The sequence below is a fragment of the Stenella coeruleoalba genome (assembly GCF_951394435.1).
Source record: "Stenella coeruleoalba genome assembly, chromosome: 2".
In the NCBI taxonomy this organism is placed as follows: Eukaryota; Metazoa; Chordata; class Mammalia; order Artiodactyla; family Delphinidae; genus Stenella; species Stenella coeruleoalba.
In genome coordinates this window covers 151,416,520-151,443,968 of record NC_137147.1, presented here as the reverse complement: position 1 = coordinate 151,443,968, position 27,449 = coordinate 151,416,520, and the positions used below count along the sequence as shown (strand labels likewise).

The window sequence follows — 27,449 nt, the reverse complement described above, 5'->3', positions numbered from 1 at the left end:
CAAGAGTCAATTCATTGCAAGAACTGAAAGCAGTTGACTCTGGGGAGCAGGAAATGAACTGGGGGCGGGGGCTCGGATGGCTTCTCCTAACAGGCCTTGTAGAACTATGCCCTGATAAAATCTTTAAAATTAATTAATACAAAATGAAATGTAATGCCCAAGCTTAAATTATTTTTTCTTGGATGAGTCAGGCCATCACAATAAACACCTCTGACGTGTGCTACATCCTCAGGATCTAGGGCCTACACGGAAACAGGATGCTGAGGATCTGGGCCCTGGAGACAGGCTGCCTGGCTCTGAATCTCAGCTTTACCACTCACTGGCTGTGTGACCTTCAGCAAGTTACTTAACCTCTCTGTGCCTCAGTTTCCTCATCTGTGGAACCAGGATAATAACAGGATTATTTTGTAAAAATTGAATTATGTAATACCTATAAAGTGCTTAAAACAGTGTTCGGCACATAGTAAATGTTCAAAAGTAGCTATTCTTATTAAGGTATGTTTGCCCCTATAATAAAAGCTTCCTGACACTGTATTGATTTTGTCTTTTATTAGTTTACATTTCATTCTCCCTGTCCTCACCTTCTCTGTCAGTTAGCCAGCTGTCCCTCACCACAATAGTCAGTGTGCCTTTCTAGGGTCACCCCTTCCCCCGCCAATGTGCAGCTTCTAATTGACAAGGCACATGGAAACCAAATAACCAAGATTAGAATTATGTATAAAATGGAGAAAAATGGGCACCACAAAATGTTCTGATGGTCTCTCTGTGGGGCAAATCTGCACGTTTCCATATACGAATCATCTATCTGACAATTCAGAACCCTTTGGGCTTACTTTCTAACTATCAACTGTAGGTCAGTGAGCTGGGTGACACTCAGGGAAACCAACCATCCCAGTTTACCTGGGACTGCGTTTTAGCACCGAAAGTCCTGCATACCTGGAAACCCCAGTCCCAGCACTGGTTAAATTACTTAATCCTTCTGAGCCTGTTTCATCAGCTGTAAAATGAAGGATAATATTTACTTTGAAAGTCTATTGAGGATTAAGTGAGAGAATGTTCATATAATTCCTGACACATAGTAAGCTCTCAATAAATGATAGCTCTAGCTACTGGACTCAGTTACCTATTGTTATTACCAACTCTGATATCAGTGGCAAAATAAATTATCCTTAGAAACTTAACCTGTACCTTGGTTATTTTCTTACTGGAAAAATAATTAACCTTATATACAGTGGATCCCAGGAAACTGAAATGTTTGCTTTCATGAATTTCCTTCCACCCTTTTCCTACACAATTTGTTTCAGGGACTAAGACTTGTTAAAGAAATGTAATATTTCAACAATGTTGACTTCTCCATGCATCTTTTCTACTACAGAAGCCCTGGGGTACTTATGTTAGTACTTATGTTAGTAGTTGCTTCTAAACTTCTGGACAGAAATCAGCATTCCAACTCGCAAAGAAGGACATCAGACATGATGAAATTCTTTTTTAAATTGCATCTCACTTTTTTCCTTCATAATGGCACCAAATCATTGTCTCCTAATGGATTAACAATTCATTCACTAAATATGTCCATTCTATGCCTGAAAAATAAGGGATCTTATCGACAAACAGATGAAATGCCATTCTGACCTCAAAAGCCAAAGGAAATTGCTCACATCAGGGCAGTCCACCAACACAAGGGCGAAGTTGCTATGAGAAAAGTTGCACGATTTGGGGTAGATAACTGAAAGGATCACAAGTTACTCAAAGCCAAGACATGGCCTGGGCACTCTAAGAGGCAGCAGAGAGCATGAACAGCCAGGCATGTAAGAGACTTCTCTGTCCAGGCTCCCAAGCTCCCACCTCCCATGCTCATACTTCTTCTGCCAGTGCCCCCACCCAGTGCCCAAGGCCTGTGAGCAAACCACTGGCGAACCACAGAACCTCCAAGGAGCCTTGAGAGACATCTGGTCCAACTACTGAAACAAGAGTGATTGGATCCAGGAGAGAACTTCTCCAAGTGTGGTCTGATGCCCACTGGCAGCAGAATCACCTGGAGCACCTGAAGAAAATCCACCCAGGCCCCTGAATGAGGATCTCTGAGAGGATGGCTAGGGAATGTGCATTTATAACAAGATTCCCAGAGGACTCCTGATTGTGCATAAAGAGGTTTGAGTGGAGACCACAGACAGCAAAACACACAACCATCTCTGGGCAAATAACCCAGAGGAAAGACCGCGTTTAACCTCCACCAACCTCAAGACTCCAAATCTGTAAAACAGGGATAATAATACCTACCTAGCAGGATGGTTGTGAGAATTAAATGAGACAACAGGTAATAGCTTCCAGCACAGAGCCTCACATGCAGCAGGTGTTCAACAAGTATTAACCCATCCCCCCCTTTCTTGTGTAGCAGTCTAATGAAGATTTACAACAAAAGTCCTTATTTTGAACAAACTTCACCAAGGAAAGCAGATGGCTAGCCTAAGTCCTGCATGTTAATGAGTCACCAACTGAAAGGCCGAGGCCAGCTTCTTTAACCAACGGTTGGGTTGTAAAAAGTACCTGTGATGGTGGTTCTCAAGCTTCAGTGGGCATCAGAATTATCTGGATGGCTTGAAAACACAGACTGCTGGGCCATCTCCAGAGTTCCAGAATCAGTAGTTCTGGGCCAGGGCTGAGAATCTGCATTTCTAACAAGTTCCCAGACGGTGCCGGTGTTGCTGGTCCCAGAACCACACTTTGATCATCGCTCCACTAAAATCAGATTGTTCTGACAGTTTGTAATCAAAAAGGAAAACGATGCTACATGCATTTCCTGTTTGACACCAGACTGGTTAGTTACATGTCCATAAAGAAAAAAGTAATAAACCCACAACTTCCAAGGCTGTGCCACCTCTGTCCCTGAGACTCTTTCTCACTACATTTTTCGAAAGGCGCAGAGAAAGCTGGGAGATTTGAGTGCCATCTCCCAGCTCCCCAGGTGGGTGCCCCTCAGTGAGACAGGGGATCTCTTTGAACCTCTCAGTGTATTCACCTGGGAACAGAAGTGGGCTCAGTCACTGGTTCCCAAACCTGGCTGTGCACCATCCATCACTACAGCAGCATTTTAGATAAAACATGGATTCCCCAGCCTTAATGCCAAGAATAGCAAATTAAAATCTCCAAAGGAGAGACTGAAAAACGTGTGGTTTTGCATGTGTATGTTTTTTAGGTTTTGGTTTTTTTTTTTAATATTTATTTGGCTGCACCGGGTCTTAGTTGTGGCACACGGGAATCTCTGTTGCCGCGTGCAGGATCTTTAGTTGCGGCATGTGGGATCTAGTTCCCTGACCAGGGATCAAACCCAGGTCCCCTGCATTGGGAGCGCAGAGTCTTAGCCACTGGACCGCCAAGAAAGTCCCTGCGTGAGTACGTTTTAAATAAAAGTTCCCTGTGTGATTTTCATGGGCAGCCAGTTTTGAGGAACCATTCCCATGGTGATCTTACAGGCCCCATCCAGCACTAAAGCTCTTGGACCTGTTTGATTTCTAAGTCCCTGTGTCTGAGTCTGTGCTTACCAAGTACCCTTGTCCTTTTATACTTGCTTCCCACAGAGTTTTTACCAGAGGAAGTGAGTACATTCATCTTCAAAGAAGGGAATCTAGTCTGCTTAACAGTTGCACTTTTCTCATGTATCAAACTGGCATTCCAGTTTTAGTTCAAAAAATAAAGTCCAGGACTTCCCTGGTGGAGCAGTCGTTGAGTCCTCCTGCCAATGCGGGGACACGGGTTCGAGCCCTGGTCCAGGAAGATCCCACATGCTGCGGAGCAACTAAGCCCGTGCACCACAACTACTGAGCCTGCGCTCTAGAGCCCATGTGCCACAACTACTGAAGCCTGCGCACCTAGAGCCCATACTCTGTAGCAAGAGAAGCCACCACAATGAGAAGCCCACGCACTGCAAGGAAGAGTAGTCCCCACTCGCCACAACTAGAGAAAGCCCGCACACAGCAACGAAGACCCAACGCAGTCAACAATTAATTAATTAATTAATTTTTAAAAAAGAAACAAGTTTAAAAAATAAATAAATAAAGCTCAATGTAGGAAAAAATAGGAATTACATAGGACAATCTGTCAGGCAATCTTCTCTAACACCAACTCCCTAGTTACTCTATCATTCATTTATTACCTTAGCATCTACCATGTGCCAGGCATTACTCTAGGTGCTAAGCATAGAGAGTTCACAAAACAGAAAAAGTCCCTGCTCTCATAGACAGAACAATTCAGTAGGAAGACACAGACAGTAATAAGGGAAGATAGAGATAAAATAATTTCAAAGAGTACTAAGTCCTGTGAAGACAATAGTGTAATAATAGGGTAGAGACTGACTAGAGACTACCTTCAACAGAGTGATCAGGGATTACTCTGCTGCAACGGACCAGCCAGGTGAGGATCTAGAGAAAAGACTTATAGGCAAGTATAAAGGCTCTGAGGAAGGAAAGAACTTGGCATTTTTAAGGAACAGAAAAGAAGTAGATAAGGCTGAAAGATGGAGGCACAGGGGTGAACTGAGGTCAAGGAGGTCAACAGGGCTCAGATCACGGAGACTCTTCCAGACCAGTTAGAACATTTGGATTTTACACCAACTGCAATGGGAAGTGACTGAGGAATTTTTTTTTTTTTTTTGCAGTACGCGGGCCTCTCACTGTTGTGGCCTCTCCCGTTGCAGAGCACGGGCTCTGGACGCACAGGCTCAGCGGCCATGGCTCACAGGCTCCGCGGCACGTGGGATCTTCCCGGACCGGGGCACGAACCCGTGTCCCCTGCATCGGCAGGCGGACTCTCAACCACTGCGCCACCAGGGAAGCCCCGACTGAGGAATTTTAAACAGAAGAAGGATATGATCTGATTTACATTTTTTAAAGATCACTGGCTTTGTGTGAGGAATGGGTTATGGGTGGCACAGAACGGGACCAGAAAAGCAGCAGGGACTTCCCTGGTGGTCCAGTGGGTAAGACTCCACGCTTCCACAGCAGGGGGTGCAGGTTTGACCCCGGGCCGGGGAACTAAGATCCTACATGCTGCGTGGTGTGGCCAAAAAAAAAAAAAGAAGAAGAAGAAGAAGAAAAGCAATAGTACAGGCAAAAAAATGATGGTGGCCTTTAACTGGCAGCTGGCACACAGCCATAGCAGACAGATATTTCTGGACTGCTTTAACATAGGGGAAAATCATTAATATACTTGCTTCAATTCCTGTGATATTTCAGAAGAGTTCAAGGAAGAGACACTGCTGGTTACAATTAAGAAACATTTGCACAGGGGCATAGAAAGAACCAGCAGACCTGTCTTCTAGAACCGTCTCTTTGTCATGTGACCTTGGGGACCATTCTGAACCTCTGAGGTGGAGGGGAGGCTGGGCCCCCTTGTTTCTAAGGTGCCTACCAGCCCTTAAATTACACGATGCCATAAGTGTAACAAGTGAGGTTGTTGCCACCTTATCTGGGTGGCAAAATGGGCTGCTGACTCAGGGTTGGGGTTTTTGCTGTTGACTTTTAATCTCTCAGAGAGGCTCTAGCTAAGCAGGAAATGGGGTGTTAATGAAGAAACTGGCCAGTCCTACTATTTCCTTGGGAAACTCTGAGGTCTGTGGCACCTCTGGCACAAGGGTACGGTGGCCAGCTGGGAATCTGTGGAGCAGACACTCCCAGGAAGCTGAGAGCTCGTCAGGCCGAGGGGCTGAGGGCCCCATCTCTGAGGAATTCAGGAACCAAGCCTTCAGTCACAGCACTCCCTGCGGCCCTTCTGGCAGCCTTCCACCTGCGCTGAGTCACACGGCAGCCAGGCCCTGCCACCCGGCTCTCCCTTCCTACTGGCAGGCTCTCCCCACACCATCCACTCCCCTCAAATGGTCCACCTGGCACCTTGGTGAGGACCTCACTCCATGATCCCTGAGGGCAGGGTTCTCAGTCCCAACTGCCCACCAGCATCCCTGGTGGGGATTAAAAACTATGTACACATATAGATGCCTGGGTCCTACTTCACATTTAATGACTTAGAATTGGGGTGAGGGAGAGGTTAGAAAGGCAAGAGTGGTGGAGTTAGGCTTAGTTAACTTTACATGATGGAGAGAATGTGGAACTCAGGAAACCGCATACCAGAGAGGTTCAACGATGTGTCTAACGCAGGGTTTCTCAGCCTTGGCCCTACTGACATGGTGGGCAGGACTGACCCTTTGCCATGAGGGGCTGTCCTGTGCATTGTGGGATGTTTAGAGGCGCCCCTGGTCTCTAAATGCCAGCAATAGCTCCCCAGGTGTGACAACCAGACGTGTCTCTAGACATTGCCCAGTGCCCTCTGCGGGAGGAGCGAGTCGGAACCAGCCCAATTGAGAACGCTGGTGTAATATCACTTAGTTAATTATTGGCAGTGTTAGAAGCTAAAAACCAATCCACTAATTCCTGCCTGTGTTGGTTCCTCCACATTCCAGCAGGAGCTGTGGAACACAGGGATGAGTCACTCCCTGAAGAAGTACCACAACCCACTTCACGGCCCTCTGTGCCTAAGCAGAGTGGGGGCAATGGAGAACTGACCTTGTCTCTGATGAAGGAAGCCCAGCCTGGAACAGCCAGCAGCTTGTTTGGCCACATTTGGTCTCCAGTATCTGACTAGAAGGACGATACCTTATCTTTTCAAGGGCTGCTAGACCTTTTTACTCATGCCTGGGGTTGCTCCCTTGTAGTGGTGAGATTCATTATGAAAATGATTCACACACTGCAGGAAACAAAGAAATCCCGACCACAACCATGGATTATATTTTAAAATTCTCAGGTGTATGTCTCATTCCTTCCTTCCCGTATTAGGGCTAGTACAGCAAGAATTTAAACAATACCTTACCATAAGTTTTATTAGCTGACTGAGACCCTGTCTTTGTTGCCAATGATACACATATACAGGAGACAAGTAACCAGCCATACTCAGATAAGACTTGACCAGCTGCCCATGAGGTGGGATCAGAGCAAGATAGATGAGCAGCAGTTAGTTAAGAACGAACAGATTTTTCAGTCTCTTGGCAACCGATTTTATTGTTATGCTTTGACCTGGCAGCTGGTAAGGCTTTATATGAATTAATCAACAAAGCTATGAAAAAACAGGATTAGTGGCTCTGAAACATGGTATTCTCGTGAGAGTCAGAGGAAGCATATTCGTTTTCAAGACTGCTTTCTCAAATAAGTACCAATAACTTTTAAACAGTAAGAAAATAACCCAGTGTTTTAAAAGGACACATCTCTAAACAGGAAGTCACATATACCTATCTACTGTATTGGTCCTTACCATGTAGCTTCCATATTTATTCTACCAAAATACAAAAGGATACGGAGTATCAAAGGAATAGGCCACACAAAGCAAGTGACTTACAGTGAGACAGTACTTGGTGGCTGTGGAATTGTTCTCAGCAAGTCCTCCTAAATCAAAGCATCTTACAATGAACACTCAAAGGTAACAAAAATATTAACCAGACCTTAAAAGGAATAAAAACACATGGAAAGACAGGCTTTCTGGCTTTCTGGCATCACCACAGAAATACAACCTATGGTGGCTCTAAACAGTCCTATGGTTCTCAGAGAAAAGACAAGGGTATCCATGAGGATGGCTTTGCCTGCCACATAACGGATCTAGGGACTGGAAGGACAGCAGGAGAATGGAGCGATCATGGGAGGGTGGCAAAAGAAGTGATTAAAGGTCAGCACGAAAACATAAGCAACTTACGCATGATCTCTTAAGGGAAGACATTATGTAGCAGACCAACCACTGGACCCAGAGTTCCGGTTCTGGCTCTGCTACTAACTGTGTGACCTTAGAAAATGACTTAACATCTCTGGATAAAAATTTCCTTAACTACCAAACACTAGAGTAAGATAATCTTCTACTCCTTGAGTTTACAAGCCCCCTCCTTCCTTAAGATGGACACATGTGCAATCACCAAAGTGAGCCACAGCTCAGGCATTCTTTGGACATTATCATGATCAATGCATTCCCTGTGCATAAACCTAGGTTTACCAAACCAGGGTTACCAGATTAGATTCAAGACACCAGTTGATTTTGCCTTTCATAAAAACAACTAGGGCTTCCCTGGTGGTGCAGTGGTTGAGAATCGGCCTGCCAATGCAGGGGACACGGGTTCGAGCCCTGGTCTGGGAAGATCCCACATGCCATGGAGCAACTGAGCCCGTGAGCCACAACTACTGAGCCTGCGCGTCTGGAGCCTGTGCTCCGCAACAAGAGGCCGTGATAGTGAGAGGCCCACGCACCGCGATGAAGAGTGGCCCCCGCTCGCCGCAACTAGAGAAAGCCCATGCACAGAAACGAAGACCCAACTCAGCCAAAAATAAATAAATAAATAAATAAATAAATAAACAACTAATTTTTTTAGCATAAGTACATCCCAAATATTGCATGGGACATACTTATAGTAAAATATTAGTTGTTGGTCATCCAAAATGCAAATTTCTTTTTTTTTTTCCAATTTGCTAAATCTGGCACCCTACCTCTGACCCCACGTTAAAAGTTCAATTTCAAAACTCAAAAGTCTGATTTCATATTTGTGGGTGGTGCCAAGTGTGGCTGAGGCACCAAATGGGAAGCCTTCTCATGGGTAACATACACAGAGGCAAAAAACAAAACAAAAACAGGCAAGGAAGAATAACTTTCAACATTTCTTTTGAGTAAGTGAGGCATCAAGTTTTCTTTAACAGTGAGTGAAATATGAGTGTTAGTGGACCTCAATCATACAAGAAAAACAATGTGGTGTACTGCACAACCAGACAGGAGGCCAAAACCAGCTGGATGCTCACAGCTCCACACCTCTCACCCTCTGGACATAAAGTTAATTACAAGCCCTTTATCTCTTCCTCCAACTCAGTGCTCACGTCTGCTCCCAAGATAATCAGCTTAAGGGAAACCAGACCATAAACTGGAACTTCCTGACCAAGAGGCAGAGGAATAAATATGATCCAAGCAAAACCTGCACACAGTATAAAAAGCGAAGGCAGTGAAAGGGAAAAATTCCTCTCTTCAGAAGGCAATCTTGTTCTAACAATGGCAAGACAATCTTGCTGCCTAGGGCATCACGTTTTTTTTTTTTTTATTGTGAGCCAGCTTTATTGAGGCATAATTGACATATAAAATTGTAAGATGTTTAAAGTGTATATCATGGTGATTTGATATACATATACATTGTGAGAGGGATTCTCCCACCCATCCAGTTAATTACGGACTCACTTTAAATATGTGAGCCCTGTTTGGTTTTTCAGGTGGTATCAAGCCTATCATTATTTATTAGAGAGAAAATATATATATATATATATATTCCATGTACGTAAAAATAATCCTTTTTCATAGTTTGTAGTGAAGATATAGACAGGGCACATTCCAAGATAAGTTTAAATAACGATGGAAGGCTAGTTCAGTTTTCAAAATAACACAGAAGATTGATTACTGTGCTGTCTGGGCCAGTTAATTCAATTCTCACTGAGAGAGGTCCGCAGGAAACCCCTCTCAACTGTTGCCAATATTGCTCTATCAGGAGCAGCAGGATGAGGTGGACTGAGACCAGATACTTATATCTATACACTAAGAAAAATTAAATATATGGACTAGAGGTTTCTAATGAGGAAAACAAATCCAAGTTTATTCATTAACTTATGGGTACATTCAGCAAGAGTTTATTGAACACTTCTTTTTTTGTCTAAGGCCACGTACACATAATCAGCTGACAGTCTAAAGTCACCACGTCATTAAAGGCCAAAATGAGTCTCAGAACTGGCAATTTCAGTTAGAAGTCAGAAAAAGATTAAATTCACTGTACTGCAAAATATTCATTAGGAAATGAAATTCCATTTTCTCAAATTTCCAAGGGATTTCACTCTCTCCCTAGATCAGCACAAGAGACCGAATCACTGGACACAGATGCTGAATGCCCCCACCCAGAGAAGAGGGCTCCCCACTGCCACGGTGGGAAGGACCCAAAGTCCTCACCTTTCTGCTTGTTTGACCTTTCCCTTTCCAAGGAGGGTAAGGCCATTATCTTGAGGAAAATAGGAGAATAGAAGAGGAGAGGTTTAGGAGTTGTGGTATAGCTATGGACATTGCTTCTCGGATAAAGTGGGAAGAAGAGTGAGAAAGAAATAGCAGAGTGATCCCCATTTCTCAGCCTCTCATTCCCTTTACATTCACTCAACATGATTTTTTAGGGCTTAATATGTGCCAGAAACCATTCTAGGCGCTATGCCCACCATAGTGAACAAGACAAATTCCTGACCTTCATGGAGCCTGTATTCCACCAATGGGAGATAGATGTTGTGTACAACATGTGTGTGTGTGTGTGTGTGTGTGATGACAGTAAGTGCTATAAATACTCTAAAGAAAAATAAGGCAAGGGAAAGGGGAAGAAAATGATGGGGCAGAGCGGGGGTGGGGGGTGAAGGATGCTATTTTAGATGGGATGGTACAAGAAGGCATCTCTAAAGAAATGACTTTTGACTTGAAAGAAATGAGTAAGTAAGCTGTGCAGACATCTGAAGGAAGAACATTCCAGGCAGAGGAAACAGCAAATACAAAGGTCCTGAGGCGTGGCTGAAGCAGAGTGTGAAAAGAGGGGAGTGATAGAAGATGAAGCCCCTCACACCATGTAAGGGGACTGCAGGCCACAGTAAGGACTTTGGTTTCCTTCTGAGATAAAAAGCCACCGGAGAGCTTTGAGCACCGGAGTGAGAGACATAATTGACTCTGGCTGCTGCGTTGAGAACAGACTGTAGAGTGGTGAGGGTGGAAGCAGAGTGGCCCTGTAGGAGGCTTTTGAGTAATCCAGGCGACAGAAGTGAAAGGGACTTGGTGGAAGCAGGGGAAACTGTGGAAATTTCCTATCCTAGGTATAGACTCAAAATAGAACCAATGAGATCTGCTGAGGGACTAGATGTGGAGTGTGAGAGAAAGAAAAGAATCAGGGGTGACCCTGGGGTGTTTAGCCTGAGCACCTGGAAGAGTGAAGTTGCCATTAACGGAGACAGGTGAGACTAAGCGAAAGCGGGTTTGGAAGAGGAAAATCAAGAGTCTGTTTCCTAGAGACTGTTGCCCACTTCAAGACCCTTAGATCTCTTTTAAAACCAAGGCAACAGAAATTGAGAAGCTGATCTTAAATTTCATATGGAAATTCAGGGAACCCAGAATAGCCAGAACAGTCTCAAAAAAGAAAAGCAAAGTGGGAGGACTCACACTTCCCGATCTCAAAACTCACCATGTACACAGCTAATAAAGAGGCGAGTATGATACTAGCATAAGGATAGACATACAGATCAGTGGAGTAGAACCGAGAGTCTAGAAATAAACCCTCACATTTACAGTCAATTTATTTTCAACACAGGCACCAACAGCATTGAGAGGGGAAAAAATAATCTTTTCAACAAATGGTACTGGGAGAACTGGATGTCCATATGCAAAAAAATTAAGTTAGACCCCCTACCACACACCATATACAAAAATTAACTTAAAGTGAGTCAAAGATGGAAATGTAAGAGCTAGAACTATACAGCTCTTAGAAGAAAACATAGGCATAAATCTTCATGGCTTTGGATTTAGCAATGCTTTTTTAGATTTGACACCAAAAGCAGAGCAACAGAAGAAAAAATAAATTAATTGTACTTCATCAAAGTTAAAAATCAAGGCAGGCCATGGAAATTAAGGAAGTGAGGGAGTAAGGAAGAAAGAATAAAGGAAAGGAAGAAAGTAGGAATGAAAAACTAACATAAAATATAGAAAAGAATGATGGTCAGTCAAGTCTTTCCAGCACTACATTAACCTTTCTTCATTTGTAACCATCTGCAGAAATTCTGTTTTCCAGACTGTGTTTCCCCCCTAAAGCAAGTTTCTAAGAAGTTTAAGATAAATAAATAAATGGAACAAGAACAGTGAAGCACCAACAAGTTATATCACCAATAATTATAGAAAATTTATACAGCATAACACTCCTCCCCTTCTCAACATCTGAATGATGAGCTGAGCCAAAAGTGATAATCCATCCAGTAGGAAAAATAGCTGTTAGCCCATAGAGGTAAGAAAGAGGACCCCCTGGCAGGAAGTCATGTGGCCCGCAGGAGCCGAAATGCTGGGAAGGTGAAGTCAAGGGCTCACAAGCTTTCCTTCACTTCAGGCCTGACTTTGCTTAATCGGTGATCTACTGGGACAGAGACAAAAGCTTTGGCAATAGTTAGCAAACGAGTCATCACACCAGCCCTACCACCAGTCAAGACCCGAGAGCCTGGCTGCCTGGTACGGTTTTCTGTCTGATTGTCAGGGAAAGAGAGAACCCTCTCCCACCCGTGCAGTTTGCCCGTCCAGACCCTCACCAGCAAAGGTGTCAAGATGTTAAATCATTCAACCGACAACAAAGGGAGGGAGGAAAGAACGGCGGGGGGCTGGGGGGCGGAGAGGAGGGCGTGCAGGAGGTCTGGAACCTTCCTCCTCTCCTGCCAGAGAAGTTTCCTTCCTCCCACCCCGAGATGGGGAGCCTCGCACCTGGATGCCGCCCGGAGGTGACCTCAGCCCCGTCCCAACCTGGGACTCCACCTAATCAGCACCTCGCCCAAGCTGACCCTCACCCCCGTCACTGTCATCGTGGGGTCTGTGCTGAGGGCCCGGGAGAAGCAAAGCAGCTTTTCTGGTGGGCTCAGCCGCCCACAGGCGGGGAGAGAAGGAGCTGCAGCTCCACCCCCCGCCCCAGGGCCAGACCCTGCGCTCGCCCTCTCCGTCGCTCAGCCCCGCGGGGTGACTGGAGCCTCCAGGAGCCCCGGGCCTAAGCGCACCTCCCCCGCCCGCGCCAGCCGCCTCACCTGTTTCGCCCGCGGTCCCCACGCCGCTCCTTCTGCGCGCGCCGCGTCCACCCGCTGACGGCCTTTTTTGGGTCCTCGGCGGGTATTTTCCGTCGGGCCCCACATCACTTCCCGTAAAGGAGAGCGAGGTGGGGGCGGGACCTCCTCTCCACCCTCCACCTCCCGCTTCCTCCTGTCACCTCGGCGAGCACCCCCGCCCAACTCCGCGAGAGCGCTTTGCGGGCGCCCTCCCCGCGCGCCGCCCCCAGCCCCGCCGCACCTGCCACGCAAAGGCCCCATTCGCCTCTTTTTAATCCAAGTTGGGTCTCCACTGCCGCTTCCCGGAAGGCGCGAAACCTTAGGGGGTTGTTTTCGTTCTGAGACACAGTGGTGACACTTACAAACTGCCACGGGATCGGGCACTGCAAGGTAGTTTGGTGTCTCTCGCCAAATCTGTTCCCCTAAAAGCCATTTTCTAATGGTGTTTTCCAGGGCATCAGGTCGGTGTGTCCACCTTGTAGCCAGAGGTGCTGAGCGGCTGCAAAGTCAGCCCTGCCCGCGGTTCCTGAGGCCCGGGGGCGCTCCAGCTCACAGTGCCCCCTTGGTCCGGCTCCCCAGGGACCGGATCCGCGCTGGGCATCCGGCTCTGCCACTGTCCATCCCGCCCCGCCAGCTCCTCACTCAGGGAGCCTGGACATGGCCCTCCTGGAGTGAGAAAAAGCTCTGGGATTCTTGAAAATGACCGGGGGAAGCGGGGGCGGGGGGAGAGTAGTAGAATTCTGGCAGGAAAAAAATATATTTCTGGAAGGAAATGACAAACGGGGTCTCTACTCGTACAGTCTAGTTCAGATTATAAAATCGCTCTCAGTTAAATTTCCAAGTATTAGAGCAATTCGTTAACAAAAAAAAAAAAAAGTACAGTACTTGAAAGAATAGCCCCTGTACGGAGAAATCTGCGAGCCTTTGCTGCCCCCCAGCGGCTCCCTTCTCTCAGTGCCGACGGTTTTGTGTGGGCCGCTTGGACCTGTGGCTGTGAGGCAGGTTGGGGCCACCAGGTTTCCACTGAGAGGCAGCCGAATTCTCCTCCAGTGCCCTGGGGGTCTGAACAGTGGCTTTGGGGCCTGCCCCGTGGGCTTTCCGGCAAAGCACTTCTGAACCAAATAATTCTACTTCTAAGCAAAAGAAAATGACTGGAAGCCCTAGTCTACTGTCTCTTACTATCTGTTCTATCTCACTGATTCTTCTTGCACCACAAATTCCAGCTGTCTCAGGGCGACCTGCCCAACTCCATCATTCTTTCAGTCTATAACTACTCACAGTTTGCACTACAGTACAATCAGCTTCTCAGATTCACATATAGGATGAACCATATGAAATTGCCAAATATTGAATATACATTCAATTTAATAGTTCTAAATACAACACAGTGATCTCAAAGTTAGGGATAACAGATTTCACCATAGGGTGATGCTTTCAAGGGATGTTTTCCAGGGAAGAGAAAGGCCATCAAACTGTTGTTGATGGAGGTTAGGACAGGAAAAGTAGCCCGATATTCATGTGTAGAGGAAGTCTTAGGAGTCACTGATCAGCTAAGATCTGGGGGGCCAACAATGCAGCAACCGCTAATGGCTCATATAAGGAGAGCTCCCCCTTCAGCCCTCCCCACTCCTGCAGCCAGGCAGGGCTGTCACCAGGAGTTTACCAGGCAGGAGATCAGAAAATAGTGATACTGTGGCCCATTCGTCGTCACCCATTCATTCATTTCATTCAGTGAGTCAAGCACTGTGTTAGGTACTGGAGAGGCAATAGTGAACGAGGTAAATTGGTCCCTGCCCTCAGGGATCCTGCCCTCAGAGAAACCAAGTTAACTCCAGTGCAGTGAGATACGATCCTTGATAAGGGAAGTTAAAGAGTGTAACTGGAACACAGATAAGTGACACCAAGTCAAGACTTCCCAGAGATAGTGATGTATAGATTCAGAAGGATGAATAAGAGGGGAAAGTGACAGAGGAGAGAATTTTAGGAAAGAGAGCAGAGGAATGGTCTGGAGGCAAAAAGAGAGAATGAGATATTGGAGCAACTGAAAGAAGTTCGGAAAAGCTGAAAAACTGAGTGGAAGGAAGCAATCAAAGAAACTGCAGAAATGAGCCGAGGCTGGAATATGAAGAACCCTGGAATGCTTATATTAGCTAACATTTATTGACCATTTACTCTGAATCAGCCAATATGCTAAGAACTTTACATATATCACCTCATTTACGTCTCACAATTGCCCTATAAAATAAGCACTATTCTTGTCCCCATATTACAGATGAGGAAACTGAGCCTTAAAGGGATTAAGCAACCTAAGTTCATATACCTAATAAGTGGCAAAGCCAGGACCAGAACTTAGAACCCATTTTCTTTCTTTTTTTTTTTTTTTTTTTTTGTGGTATGTGGGCCTCTCACTGTTGTGGCCTCTCCCGTTGTGGAGCACAGGCTCCGGACGTGCAGGCTCAGTGGCCATGGCTCATGGGCCCAGCTGCTCCGCGGCATGTGGGATCTTCCCAAACCAGGGCACAAATCCGTGTCCCCTGCATCGGCAGGTGGACTCTCAACCACTGTGCCACCAGGGAAGCCCTGAACCCATTTTCTTAATGGCTATAAGGCGAAGAATGGGCTGGGAAGGCCAATTAGCATGCTGAAGTCCAAGTGAGGGATATCTGGTTTAAGGCAGTGGCTCTGAGGATGAAGATGAATGGACAGATTTGAGATACTTAAGAGAGTGAATCAAGAAGACTTTGTTAGGGACTTCCCTGGTGGCGCAGTGGTTAAGAATCCACCTGCCAACGCAGCGGACACGGGTTCAATCTCTGGTCCAGAAAGATCCCACATGCCGCGGAGCAACTAAGTCCACGCGCCACAACTACTGAAGCCCGTGCACCTAGACCCTGTGCTCTGCTGCAAGAGAAGCCACCGCAGTGAGAAGCCCATGCACTGCAATGAATAGTAGCCCCCCGCTCGCCGCAACTAGAGAAAGCCCATGTGCAGCAACGAAGACCCAGCACAGCCGAAAATAAAAATTAATTAATTTAAAAAAAAAGAGGAAGACTTTGTTGTAGGGGGTGAAGAAGAGGGAGGAATCCATGGAGACGCCCAGATTTCTGGTTTGGGCAACTAGGAACCCTTGAGCAAAAGGAAGAAAGCAACAGGGAAGGAGAGTGAAATAGGCAATAATAAACAAGTTTAGGACATTTCAACTCTGACATACCAGCACCAGCAGAACATCCAAGTGAAACTGTTTAGTATGTAGTTGAATAAGTTGGTCTGAAGCACAGAAGACGTGAACTGGAGCTATTACCAAGGGGACTCAAAGACATGAGAGGCAATGAGCTAGTGTAGAAAATGTGCTGAGAGGGCAAAGAGGGGGCTTGGTGCAGAACCCAGAGGATCACTCAGTATTTAAGGCATTGGCAGAGGAAATCCAAGAAGGAATTTGAGAAAAGTGTGTCCAGAGGAAAACAAAGAGAGAAAGTTATTACAGAAACTAAGTATATTAAACCCATCTTGTGCACCAGTTCAAAATCCTCCCCACACCACTTCTTACTCCAGCCACAGAACTGGTCACAGTATACCTCTTGCTTCCAGCTCTGGAGCTTCTCTGACACTGCAGGCTGCTGCTTGAAACATGCAGAGTCCCAGCTCCAGTTACATTAATAGGATTGAAATGGGAGGTATCAGTACAAACTCATGATTTTTAATATGGAGAAATAGAGTTATGTATAGATATGTATTAAGTATATATTTTCCAGCTCCATCTGCTAAGAGGTCCTAGAAGCAAGTATATCATAGTAGCTATGAACACACTTAGCACTCAGATCTTGATTTCTAAATACCCTTTTCCAATAAAAGGAACCAAAGACAAGGTCTTTTATATATAAAATCCTAAAGAATCTACTAAAAAACTATTAGCGCTAATAAATGAAAGATGCAGGGTGCAAGATCAATACACAAAAATCAGTTGTATTTCTACACACTGGGAATGAACAATCAAAAAAGGAACTTTTTAAAAAAAATCCCATTTATAATAGCAACAAAAAGAATAAAATACTTAGGAGATGCAGGATTTATACACTAAAAACTACAGAACACTACTGCAAGAAATTAAAGAGGACTTAAATAAATGAAAATATATACCATGTTGTTGGATTGGAAGACATAATATTGTAAAGATGGCAATGCTCCCCAAAGCAATCTGTAGATTCAATGCAATCCCTATCGAATTCAACACTATTTTTGCAGAAAAGGAAAAGCTGATGCTAAAATTCACATGAAATTGCAAAGGACACCAAATAGCCCCCAAAAAAATCCTGAAAAAGAATAAAGATAGGGCTTCCTTTGTGGTGCAGTGGTTGAGAGTCCGCCTGCTGATGCACGGGATGTGGGTTCGTGCCCTGGTCCGGGGGGATCCCACATGCCACGGAGCGGCTGGGCCCATGAGCCATGGCCGCTGGGCCTGTGCGTCTGGAGCCTGTGCTCCGTGGCGGGAGAGGCCACAACAGTGAGAGGCCCGCGTACCACAAAAAAAAAAAAGCATGAAGTTAATTCACACTTCCTGATTTCAAAACTTAATACAAAACTGCAGTAATCAAAACAGTGTGGTATTAGCATAAAGACAGAGATATAGACGAGTGGAATGGACTTGAGGGTCCAGAAATAAGCCCATAAATCTACAGCCAATTGATTTTCAAACAGAGTACCAAGACCATTTGATGGGGAAGGAACAGTCTCTTCAACAAATGGTGCTGGGAGAATAGATATTCACATGTAAAAGAGTGAAGTTGGACCCTTTCCTCACACCATATATAAAAATTAACTCAAAATAGATCAAAGACCTAAACCATAAGAACTAAAACTATAAAACTCATAGAAGAAAACATAGGCAGAAATCTTCATGACCTTGAATCTGGCAATGGTTTCTTACATGTGATAGCATAAGCAGAAGCAACAAAAGAAAACTGTATTAGACAATCAAAATTTAAAATTTGTTCACATCGAAGGATACTCTCAAGAGAGTGAAAACACAATCCACAGAATGGGAGAAAATATTTGCAAACCATATATCTGATAAGAATATAGTATCAGAATATATAAAGAGCTCTTACAACTCAACCACAAAAAGACAATCCAATTAAAAAGCAGGCAAAGGACTAAAATAGACATCTCTCCAAAGAGGATATAAACGTGGCCAACAACCACATGAAAATATGTTCAATGGCATTAGTCATTAGGGAAACACAAATCAAAACCATAATGAGATACCACTTCATAACTTTAAAAAAAAAAGAAGAGACAAATAACAAGTGGTAGTAAGATATAGAGAAACTGGAACCTTTATACATTGCTGGAGGGAATGTAAAATGATGTAGTCACTTTGGGAAAGAGTTTGGCAGTTCTTCAAAAAGTTAAACAGAGAATCGTCATATGTCCCAACAAGTTTATTCCTAGAAATATGCCAAAATTATTGAAAACAGGTATTCAAACAAATATTTGTACACAAATGTTCATAGCAGCACTACTCCAAAAGGTTCCAAAAGGTAGAAACAATCTAAACATCCATCAATGGATGAATGGATAAAGAAATTGTGGTATATCCATACAATGGAATATTACTTGGCCACAAAAAGGAGTGAGGCACTAATACATGTTACAACATGAATGAAACTTGAACGTATACTAAGTAAAAGAAGCTAGTCACAGAAGGTCACATACTGTATGATTCTATTTAAATGAAACATCCAGAAAAGGTAAATCCATAGAGACAGAAAGCAGACTGGTTGCCAGGGCTGCAGGGAAGAGGAATAGAGAATGACTGTTTACTGTACATCATCCTTTTGGGGTGATGAAAATGTCCTGGAACTCGACAGAAGTGATAGTTTCACAACATTGTGAATGTACTAAATGCCACAGAATTGTATGCTTTAAAATGTGTTATGTGAATTTTGTTTCAATTTTTAAAAAAGAACCAAACTCCTAGAGTCAAAGCTTCATCTAAGAAAAGGATGAGCCAGAAAGTAAAGAAGTGCTCAGAGAATGACAAGGACATATCAAAAGGACACAGACCCATCTGGGGGAGGATTATTCCTCAGCTAAGAGCTTGCTTATTTTAACTAGGACTGTCAATATATTTTTGTTTATAAGCTACATTAACAAAACTTACCTTTCAAAAATGTCCACTGTGAATGTCAAAGTATATTCTTGAGTATTTTATACCTAGTTGTAAACTTTTTTAAGAAGTCTTATTTTACACTTGTTAAACTACAAAATTATTTTCAGAAAATGCTTAAACATTACATTTTATATCTGAAATAAACATTTATTAAAAAAGAATACAGGAGCCAGCTTGAAAGGACTCCAACCAGCCAAATCTGGGACAATTTGAACATGTAGTGATTGTCAGGGTTGTCTTCAGGGGCATGGAACTAGAACTTGACACAGGGCTCTGCACTCAGAATTTTAATGCTCTACAGTCACTGTCTTAAAATTCTTAATAATTTTACCTTTGAATTTGTGTTTTATAAGTGAAATCTGATGGCACAATGGAGGATGCTGGAGGCTTGAAGCCTCTGCAGACACATGGCTCTGACTCCTGCCACTGCCCACTCCTCACCCCCTGGTCCCCTGGGCCCTACCCAGCCTTGCATTCACTACCTTACTCCAGGGCAGTGACTAAGTCACCTTGGCTGCGGGAGGCTCACATTCCGCCATCACCTTCCACCTGGCCAGGAGCGTGGATGTGAGAGCAGAAGGGATCAGGGTTGAGCCCATGCCCCATGGCACCATGGGGCGGGCAAGAAGGCAGGTATCACTACCGTAGTCTGGTAGCACCACAGTACATTCTATGTGCCACTCAGCAGGGGGCTCCTGCCACCACCACCCAGGAATCAAGAGCACCCCAGCATGGAGGCTACAATCCCTGGGGGGTGCACATTCACCATGGGTTGGAGTGGTGGGTCCATGAGAAGAGGAGATTGACTTTCTCATCCTCACCCAGGGCTGTGCATCTTCATTCTGCACTAAGCCCCACAAATCATGTGGCTAGCACTGGTGACAGTAATAGACTGTACCTCACTGAACAAAATAGGAATCTGTGAATCATACTGAAAGATCATTTCTGCAGTATTCCTACCAAAAAGGTATAACCTGAATCTGTCTAATCATGAGGAAGCATTAAACAAACCCAAATTAAGGGAAATTTTACAAAACAGACCAGTATTCTTTAAAAATTTCAAGATCATGAAGGGCAGTGACTAAGGAATGAGAATAAATGAAACCAAAGAATCATGACAACTAAACTCATATGTAATCGTGAATTAGTTCCCAGACCAGAAAAAAAATTTTGTCTTGCTCTAAAGGACATTAATGGGACTTCGTAGAATTTGGATAAAATCTGAGATGAGATAATAATATCCTATCAACCTTAACTTCCTGATTTTGATTATTATACTATATTTATAAATGAGAATATCCTTGTTTTTAGGAATGGCACACTGAAATACTTAGGGGTAAAAGGGAATCACATGGGCAACTTATTGTTCTCAAAGGGTTTAGAAAAACAATGTGTGTGTGTGCATCGACATACACACACATATATAGAGATTAAAGCAACTGCGGTTAAATGTTAACATGTGTAGAATCTGGATAACAGGTATATGAAAATTCTTTGTACTATTTTTGCACTTTTTATTTAAGTCTGAAATTATTTCAAAATAATATCTAAAGAGCTTTTAGAATTCTCTTCAGCAAATCCCATAGGATCAAGTTTAGTGGCCCCCTTGAAAATCTACCATTGTTTAGGCTTTCCCCCTTTAATTCTCTTATTCTCCCTATCTTGCCCTCCTGATCTTGGAGTTAGAATGGATTTGTGATGAGACTGCAGAACCACCACCTGATTATGTTACCTGGGAAGGCCCTGATGATACTCCTTTCACTGAGGCACTGGTGAGGAGGCCACTGACATCTCTGAAAAGCACAATGGTGGAAGTCCTTTATGAGCTGAGACTGACAGAAGATGCTGCTGCAACAGGACTCCTGAGTATCAGTTAGAAACAAAAGAATGCCCAAATGGCAAAGAACAGATGGCAGGCCATAAGTACTATAATGGGAAGCCAGGCTGGGGTGCAACCAGGGTGTCTTGACCCACAGAGATCTGTGATGGTGGCTTACAGGTCATGGTGTTCTGAAGGAAAAGATAGATGGGGTGTTTTCGTTTTCAGGAGAGAAGGGGTGTTTCTTGACTCAAATATTTTTTAGAGAAAATCAAGAACTAGTGAGCAGAAGGCTGTCAGTCTCCACAATGGCAATCATGGTCTTTCACCAGTTTCCTGATTTAAGTCATTTCACAGACTTAGAGCCAATGACTGAAGAAGCTGTATTCACCTGAGGAAGGTGAATACCACAAGAATTATACCAATGCCACAAGAATTATATCGTAAACTTTCCTCTGCTCCTACCAAGAGACCAAGGCCTTCAACCAGGATAAATGTGCATTGGGGAAAGAGGAATTCAGACTTTGATGACTGCAAGATCTGAGTTGAAACTGGTACAAGGAGGCTCTAAATGCTACCACAGTCCCTCAGTTTAGAGTGGGGGCTTGTGAGGGTGATAAGATATGTGCAGGTTTGGCCCAAATTTGTTTTACAGGACCCACTCTGTCATTCCATAGGATACATTCCATAGGATACATACATATACTCAGTAGCTGGCAGAAACCCCACACTGACCTTAAAGGAAGAGCCCCTGCCTTAGTCTGCTCAGACTACTATTAAAAAAAAACACCATTAAATGAGTGGTTTAAAAAAACAGGTATTTTTTTTCTTACAGTTCTGAAGGCTATGGTGTCCAAGATCAAGGTGCTGGCAGATTCAGTGTATGATGAGGCCTTCTTCCTGATTTGCAGACAGCCACCTTCTTGCTGTATCCTCACATGGGCAAGAGAGAGAAACAGCATCTCTCTTGTATCTTTTCTTATAAGGGAACTAATCCCATTGATAAGGGCTCCACCCTCATGACCTAATTACCACCCAAAGGCCCTACCTCCAAATACCCTCACATTGGGGATCAGGGCTTCAACATATGACTGGGGAAAAGCATTCAGTCCATACCACATCGTTATTGTAGAAAGGACCAACTGAAAGCCCCTAAATCTGCTTTCCCTGGCTCCAATAGTAAATGAAGCAATTCAGGCAAAAAATTGCAGACGTTAACGCCACCTTCAAAGATATGAAGTATATGTGGGGGGGGGTTCTCTCTATAACACCATTCAATTCACCTCTCTGCGCCCTGCAAAAACTAAACAGAAAAAGTTCTCGGGACAGATGGTGATGGTGGTCACACAACAATGTCAATATATTTCATGCCACTGAAATGTACACTTAAAAATGGTAAAAACAGTAAACTTTGTTATGTATATTCTACACCACACACACATGCTAGATGGATTATGGCAGAAACAATGGACTACCTCAACTGCAGCTGCTATTCTGGATGCAGTGGGTTTTTTTCTTCTCTGACAGTTTTGTTGAGATATAATCCCACACAATAAAGCTTTAAAGTGTACAATTCAGTGGTTTCTGTTTGTTTTTGTTTTTTGTGGTATGCGGGCCTCTCACTGTTGTGGCCTCTTCCGTTGTGGAGCACAGGCTCCGGACGCGCAGGCTCAGCGGCCATGGCTCACGGGCCCAGCCGCACCGCGGCATGTGGGATCTTCCCGGACCGGGGCACGAACCCGTGTCCCCTGCATCGGCAGGCGGACTCTCAACCACTGCGCCACCAGGGAAGCCCAGTAGTTTTTAATATATTCACAAAGCTGTCATTGATCACCACTATCTAGTTCCAAAATATTTTCATCAACCTAAAAAGTAACCCTATATCTATTAGCAGTCACTCCCTATCTCTTTTCCCCCTTAGTCCCTGGGAACTACTAATACACTTTGTTTCTACACATTTGCCTATTCTGGACACGTCATATAGAATCAAACAATATATGGCCTCTTGTGCTCAGCTTCTTTCATGTTTCAAAGTTTATTCATGTTGCAGCACATATCAGTATTTCATTCCTTGTTATAGCTGAGTAATATTCCGTTGTGTGGATATACCACAACATGTTTATCCATTCACTGGTTGAGACATTTGGGTTATTTTCACTTTTTGGCTATTATAATAATGATTCTATCAGCATTCATTTACAAATTTTTGTGTAGACATATATTTTCACTACTCTGGGACATATGTCTAAAAGCAGAATTGCTGCCTCATATATGGTATCACTATGTTTATCTTTTTGAGGAACTTCCAAACTGTTTCACAGCAGCTGCACTGTTTTATATCCTCACCAGCAATATACGAGGGTTTCAACTTCTCCACATCCTTGTCAACACTCATTATTTGCCCTTTTTGACTGTAGTCATCCTAGTGTATGTGAAGCGGCATCTCACTGTGGCTTTGATTTGAATGGCCGCAGTACCTTTACTGGAAAAAACAAAAAACAAAAAACAACTCATTCCCTGGCACTTGTTATGTGACTACCGAACTGACAAACCAATCCTTCTCAAAAGGAGGATCAAAAGCAGTTCAATTTAGCATGATGTTAAATAGGATTATCATTCCTTGGATAACAGGATTATATATTCTTGCCTATGGTCACAGGCAGGAATACACTTGACTGTGTATCCTGTGGGAAGAGTCTTTTTCCCTGGCCTCACCTTTGGGCAGGACCTTGTGACATGTTCTAAACCAGCAGACTCTGAAGAGACATTTGCCACAGCTGAGCAGACATTTACAATTATGTTTCCTTTCAGTCTCTCTCTCTCTTAATCCTAAACTCTGTCATATCCTAGACAGGGGCTACTCCTTGAGCCTGGGGCCCACAATGAGAAGACACACAGAACAGAACCCCAGTCTACCGACAGACAAGCCAAGCCTGTCACACAGTAGATACTTGGTATGTGTTATAAATTTACATATATTTTTCAGTGTGCATAGAAGAAAAACAGTCTCAAAAGCTCAAACTATTAAAGGTGCTAATTAAATCAATGTATACTGAAAAACCGTAATTTTCACTTTGTTCATTCTGTATTGTTTGGGTTTTTTTTAATGAGGTGAACATGTACTACTCTGTAATTTCTTATTCACATTTTTTTTTTTAATTACCTATGCTGGTCTCAACATAGTTTAGATTAAGTTACAATGAATTTACTTTTCAAAAAAATCAATAATAAGAAATGAGTTGATTTAAAGCATTTTATACATATGTGATTACATTTAAACTTTCATTGTTAAATATCAGTTCTTAGCGATTTCCAAAAAACCCTTTAACTGTGTGAATAGCTTCATAATAAATTAACTCCTCCCTGACCACCATTATAATGCAAATTTGCTTGGTGGGTTAAGTAAACAGAGCTGTGGCTTGTTTGCCACCCTATGTGACACCACCTACCTTCTCAAAAACCTCCATTTGATCTGAGCCACCCCAATTCTCAATTTACTCCGCCATTCTGCCTGGGATGAGAAAGGGCTGGGATTAAAAGACTTCTAAAGTATATTAAAGCAGGCTAATTGTAGGCTAACTGAGGGGCATCCTGCCTGAAGTTAACTTGGTTAATTTAATCTACAAACACAACTGTAAACAACATTCCCAGCTAGTTTATACAGTCTAGACTGCCAATGTATAGGTCACATTCCCAGAAAAAAGAAGCTTCAACTAGGAAATAAAATATTCCTTAAGACATTCATTTTTGCTTAAAAGGAAAGTACTAATCTGTCCTGGTGAAAAGACATAAAATGGCAAACAAGAATACAGGAAACATTAAAATTGACAGTGCTAGTTTTAAAACTAATTTAAAATCATTATCTATGATTTATTTACAATTAAAATATACTTGATAACTTTTTACTAGATTATTTATAGTCAATGTATAATTTCAATGGAACTTTAAGCAATTACAGTTCGACTCCATGTAGTATTAACTTTTCTTCTCTTCTGAGTCTTGTACCAATTTCAACTTTTCTTTTAATTCCTTCTGATCTCTGGAATACTGTTCAAATACTGGTTGATAAATATATATTCCTCCAGCAATTCCAAGGATGGTAGCAAAAAGCAGTTGTGGAAAAGTCAATCTTCCAAACATTTTTTCAACAAACACCGCACAGTGCAAGGGTGGTTTCCAGGATATCTCTTCAGATCTGTATACAAAGAAAATGGGAAGCAAAGCAGTAACTTAGCACAATATCCTTTATAAAGACTTCATGTCACAACTTTGCTCCTGCATGAACAGTATTTTTGTCATAATATGTAAATATGCTTATTGATGTAACTAAAATAGGAATCCAGATACATAGGGAATATGAGAAATGACGGTTAGGGGATGGGGTAAAATAAAGCTAAATCCTACTATAGAACGTTTTCAGTGGTTTGGGGGTTTTTTGTTTTTGTTTCTTTGGACAGCAGGAAACACTTTATTCCCAGGATCTCAGCAGCCCTGTGGCCACTGGCTAAGAATCCCCAGTGTGGGGAGGGCTAGTTCCCATAGTCTGGCCCAGGGTGGCAGGCACTGGTGGTCTGGGTTTGTCCCAGGGATACAGGCATGGCGGAGAAGGGGGTTACTCTTTCCGGAAAATTAGGCACTTGTTGGCTGGTATGTCCACCATCCTCTCCAGCAGCAGCCCACTGGCCTGGCCCAGGTCCTCCAGAAGGGCTGTATCCCGCAGCCCCCACTCTGGGTTCCCGCATCGGAGGGTCAGGTCAAAGTCCACGTTACTCTGGGGAGAAATCTTCCCGTTGATGGCACAGGGCCCATAGGTGATGAGAAGCGCCTTGCATTTGAGCAGGTGTCCTGCTGCTCTGAAGAGCCCCTCGGTGCAGCTCAGGGGGCTGATGTGGCTCATGTCGATGCAGAGTAGCAGATCCAGAGATTGCGGCAGGATCCCCCCCCACTACTCCCAATCTCACCTCACGTCCAGGTACAGCAGGGCCTTCACGTTGGATAGTCCCTGGGCCTGAGTGGTGGCCAGGATGCTGTCCAGGCAGCTCTGATCCACGTGGTTCGGCTGCCATTCGGCATGGGGGAAGGCCCGCCCGAAGTGGGCCGTGTGCTGGCCAGAGCCCGAGGCCAGCTCGAGCACGCGGCCACCGCACACAGCCGCAGCATGCGCAGGATGGGTTCCTTGTTCCTTTCCGCGGCTGCCGCCACCAGCGTCTTTCTAGTCCTGAGCGGCGTGGTCCATTGGCAGTGGTAGTCCAGCGCTGCTGGGCCCGTCGGGAGTGGTGGTGCAGTACCGCGGGGCCCGTCGGGAGTCTTCAGTGGTTTTAATGGATGATTTTTTAAATGGCAATAGTGTGAGAGAGGAGAGAAGCATACTCTTTATGCCTTTAAAGGCATACCAAACCTACTGAAAGAAACAGCCCCCCAAAAAAGTTGAAAGTGATCGCCAATCCCGTCTGGAAGTAGGAGAAAGAGATTTCTTACTTTTCATTATTAGCCTTTCTTTACTATTTTATGTTTTTTGGCAATATGTATGATTAAAAACAATTTTTAAAAACAAGCTAAAAGATTTTCTAGTTCCTTTTGATGCTGTAGTAGGTACATATTGACATCACCTCTAAGTCATTTGCCATCTATTTTTGACAAAAATATAATGAGGATTTGGCTGGTTTTACTTTTAACAATTGAGGAGTTAAGGCTCTAGAACTTCTCAGAAAATTATACTCCTGGCTATAGTCTATAGTCTGTGAGAAGTCCTACAGTTGCAGGAGACCCTAAGCAGATGTTTATGAACGAGGAAAGCAGAGCGAAGAATTTACACGTTTTCTTTATTACAATATTTCACAGCCTCCTAAACAGCTGCCAAGGTCACAAAAATCAATAGGAGCTTAATAATTAGTAGCTTGCTCTTAATATATTGCTAAAATTGTCATTTAAACTAATCGGGGTGGGGGAGAGACTGTTTTCTCTTGGACTCTACAGCTAACTGGATAAATGACAACTTCGCCAAGCTTGGTTTCGTTCAATGACCGCTAGGTGTAAGAAAAGGAAACATTTGCAAGTCAGCTCCTTGGAAAACAGACAATTAAACCACACAAACACGGCAAGGTTCCCCTTCTGCCACTAGCTCGCTAAGTAACCCTGACCAAGTCCTTTAACGTTTGGGGGCCTCATTTCCCACAGGCTAAATTACCCCTACCCTGCCTACGTCGTTCAACAAATACTTATTGTGAGATCACCCAAAGAGTACAATGTTACACCAACACTTCCGTTTGTAATGAAGACTACTATTATCATTACCACTCAGAGATCTCTGACAGTTCTGCTCAGGCTCCGCGCCGCCTCCCGCCTGCCCCCGCAGAGGCTCCTTTCTGCAGTTTCCGGACCGCCAGCCGCAGAGACCACGAAGCCAAAGGAGGGCAACAATCCCTCGAGAAAGAAACGTAGGCTGGAAAGCAGGGACTAGCCCGTGGCGAAGCGCAGAAGCGTTGCCTGAACATGCAGCACTGCGCCACAAGGACGCGCAGCAGAAACCAGCCGCTGGCGTGGGCGTAACCAAGTTAGCCTTTCCCGGCTACCTCCGCGCCTGCCAGAGACGGCA

The 27,449-nt window shown here is 44.1% G+C and overlaps 2 protein-coding genes and 1 pseudogene across 3 annotated transcripts in view; all 3 read right to left on the bottom strand.

Annotated features, from left to right (window-relative positions):
• The window catches only part of RAB27A (RAB27A, member RAS oncogene family), a 74,153-nt gene extending 61,126 nt beyond the window's left edge, over positions 1-13,027 (bottom strand). Inside the window, exon 1 of the mRNA XM_079912294.1 lies at positions 12,849-13,027. The gene's annotated coding sequence lies outside the window, so the exon portion shown is untranslated. The remainder of the gene's footprint in view (positions 1-12,848) is intronic.
• A 10,960-nt stretch (positions 13,028-23,987) lies between these two features.
• PIGBOS1 (PIGB opposite strand 1) lies at positions 23,988-27,393 on the bottom strand. The gene is made up of 2 exons (XM_079913180.1): positions 27,149-27,393; positions 23,988-25,049 (listed from the first exon to the last, which is right to left on the bottom strand). Exon 2 carries the CDS (start codon positions 24,992-24,994, stop codon positions 24,830-24,832), a length of 165 nt encoding a protein of 54 aa, XP_079769306.1. The 5' UTR covers positions 24,995-25,049; positions 27,149-27,393; the 3' UTR covers positions 23,988-24,829.
• LOC307182386 (methyltransferase-like 26) lies at positions 25,072-27,145 on the bottom strand (annotated as a pseudogene). The gene is made up of 2 exons: positions 27,099-27,145; positions 25,072-26,225 (listed from the first exon to the last, which is right to left on the bottom strand). The product of its transcript is annotated as a methyltransferase-like 26 (transcript).
• Positions 27,394-27,449: the final 56 nt, after the last annotated feature.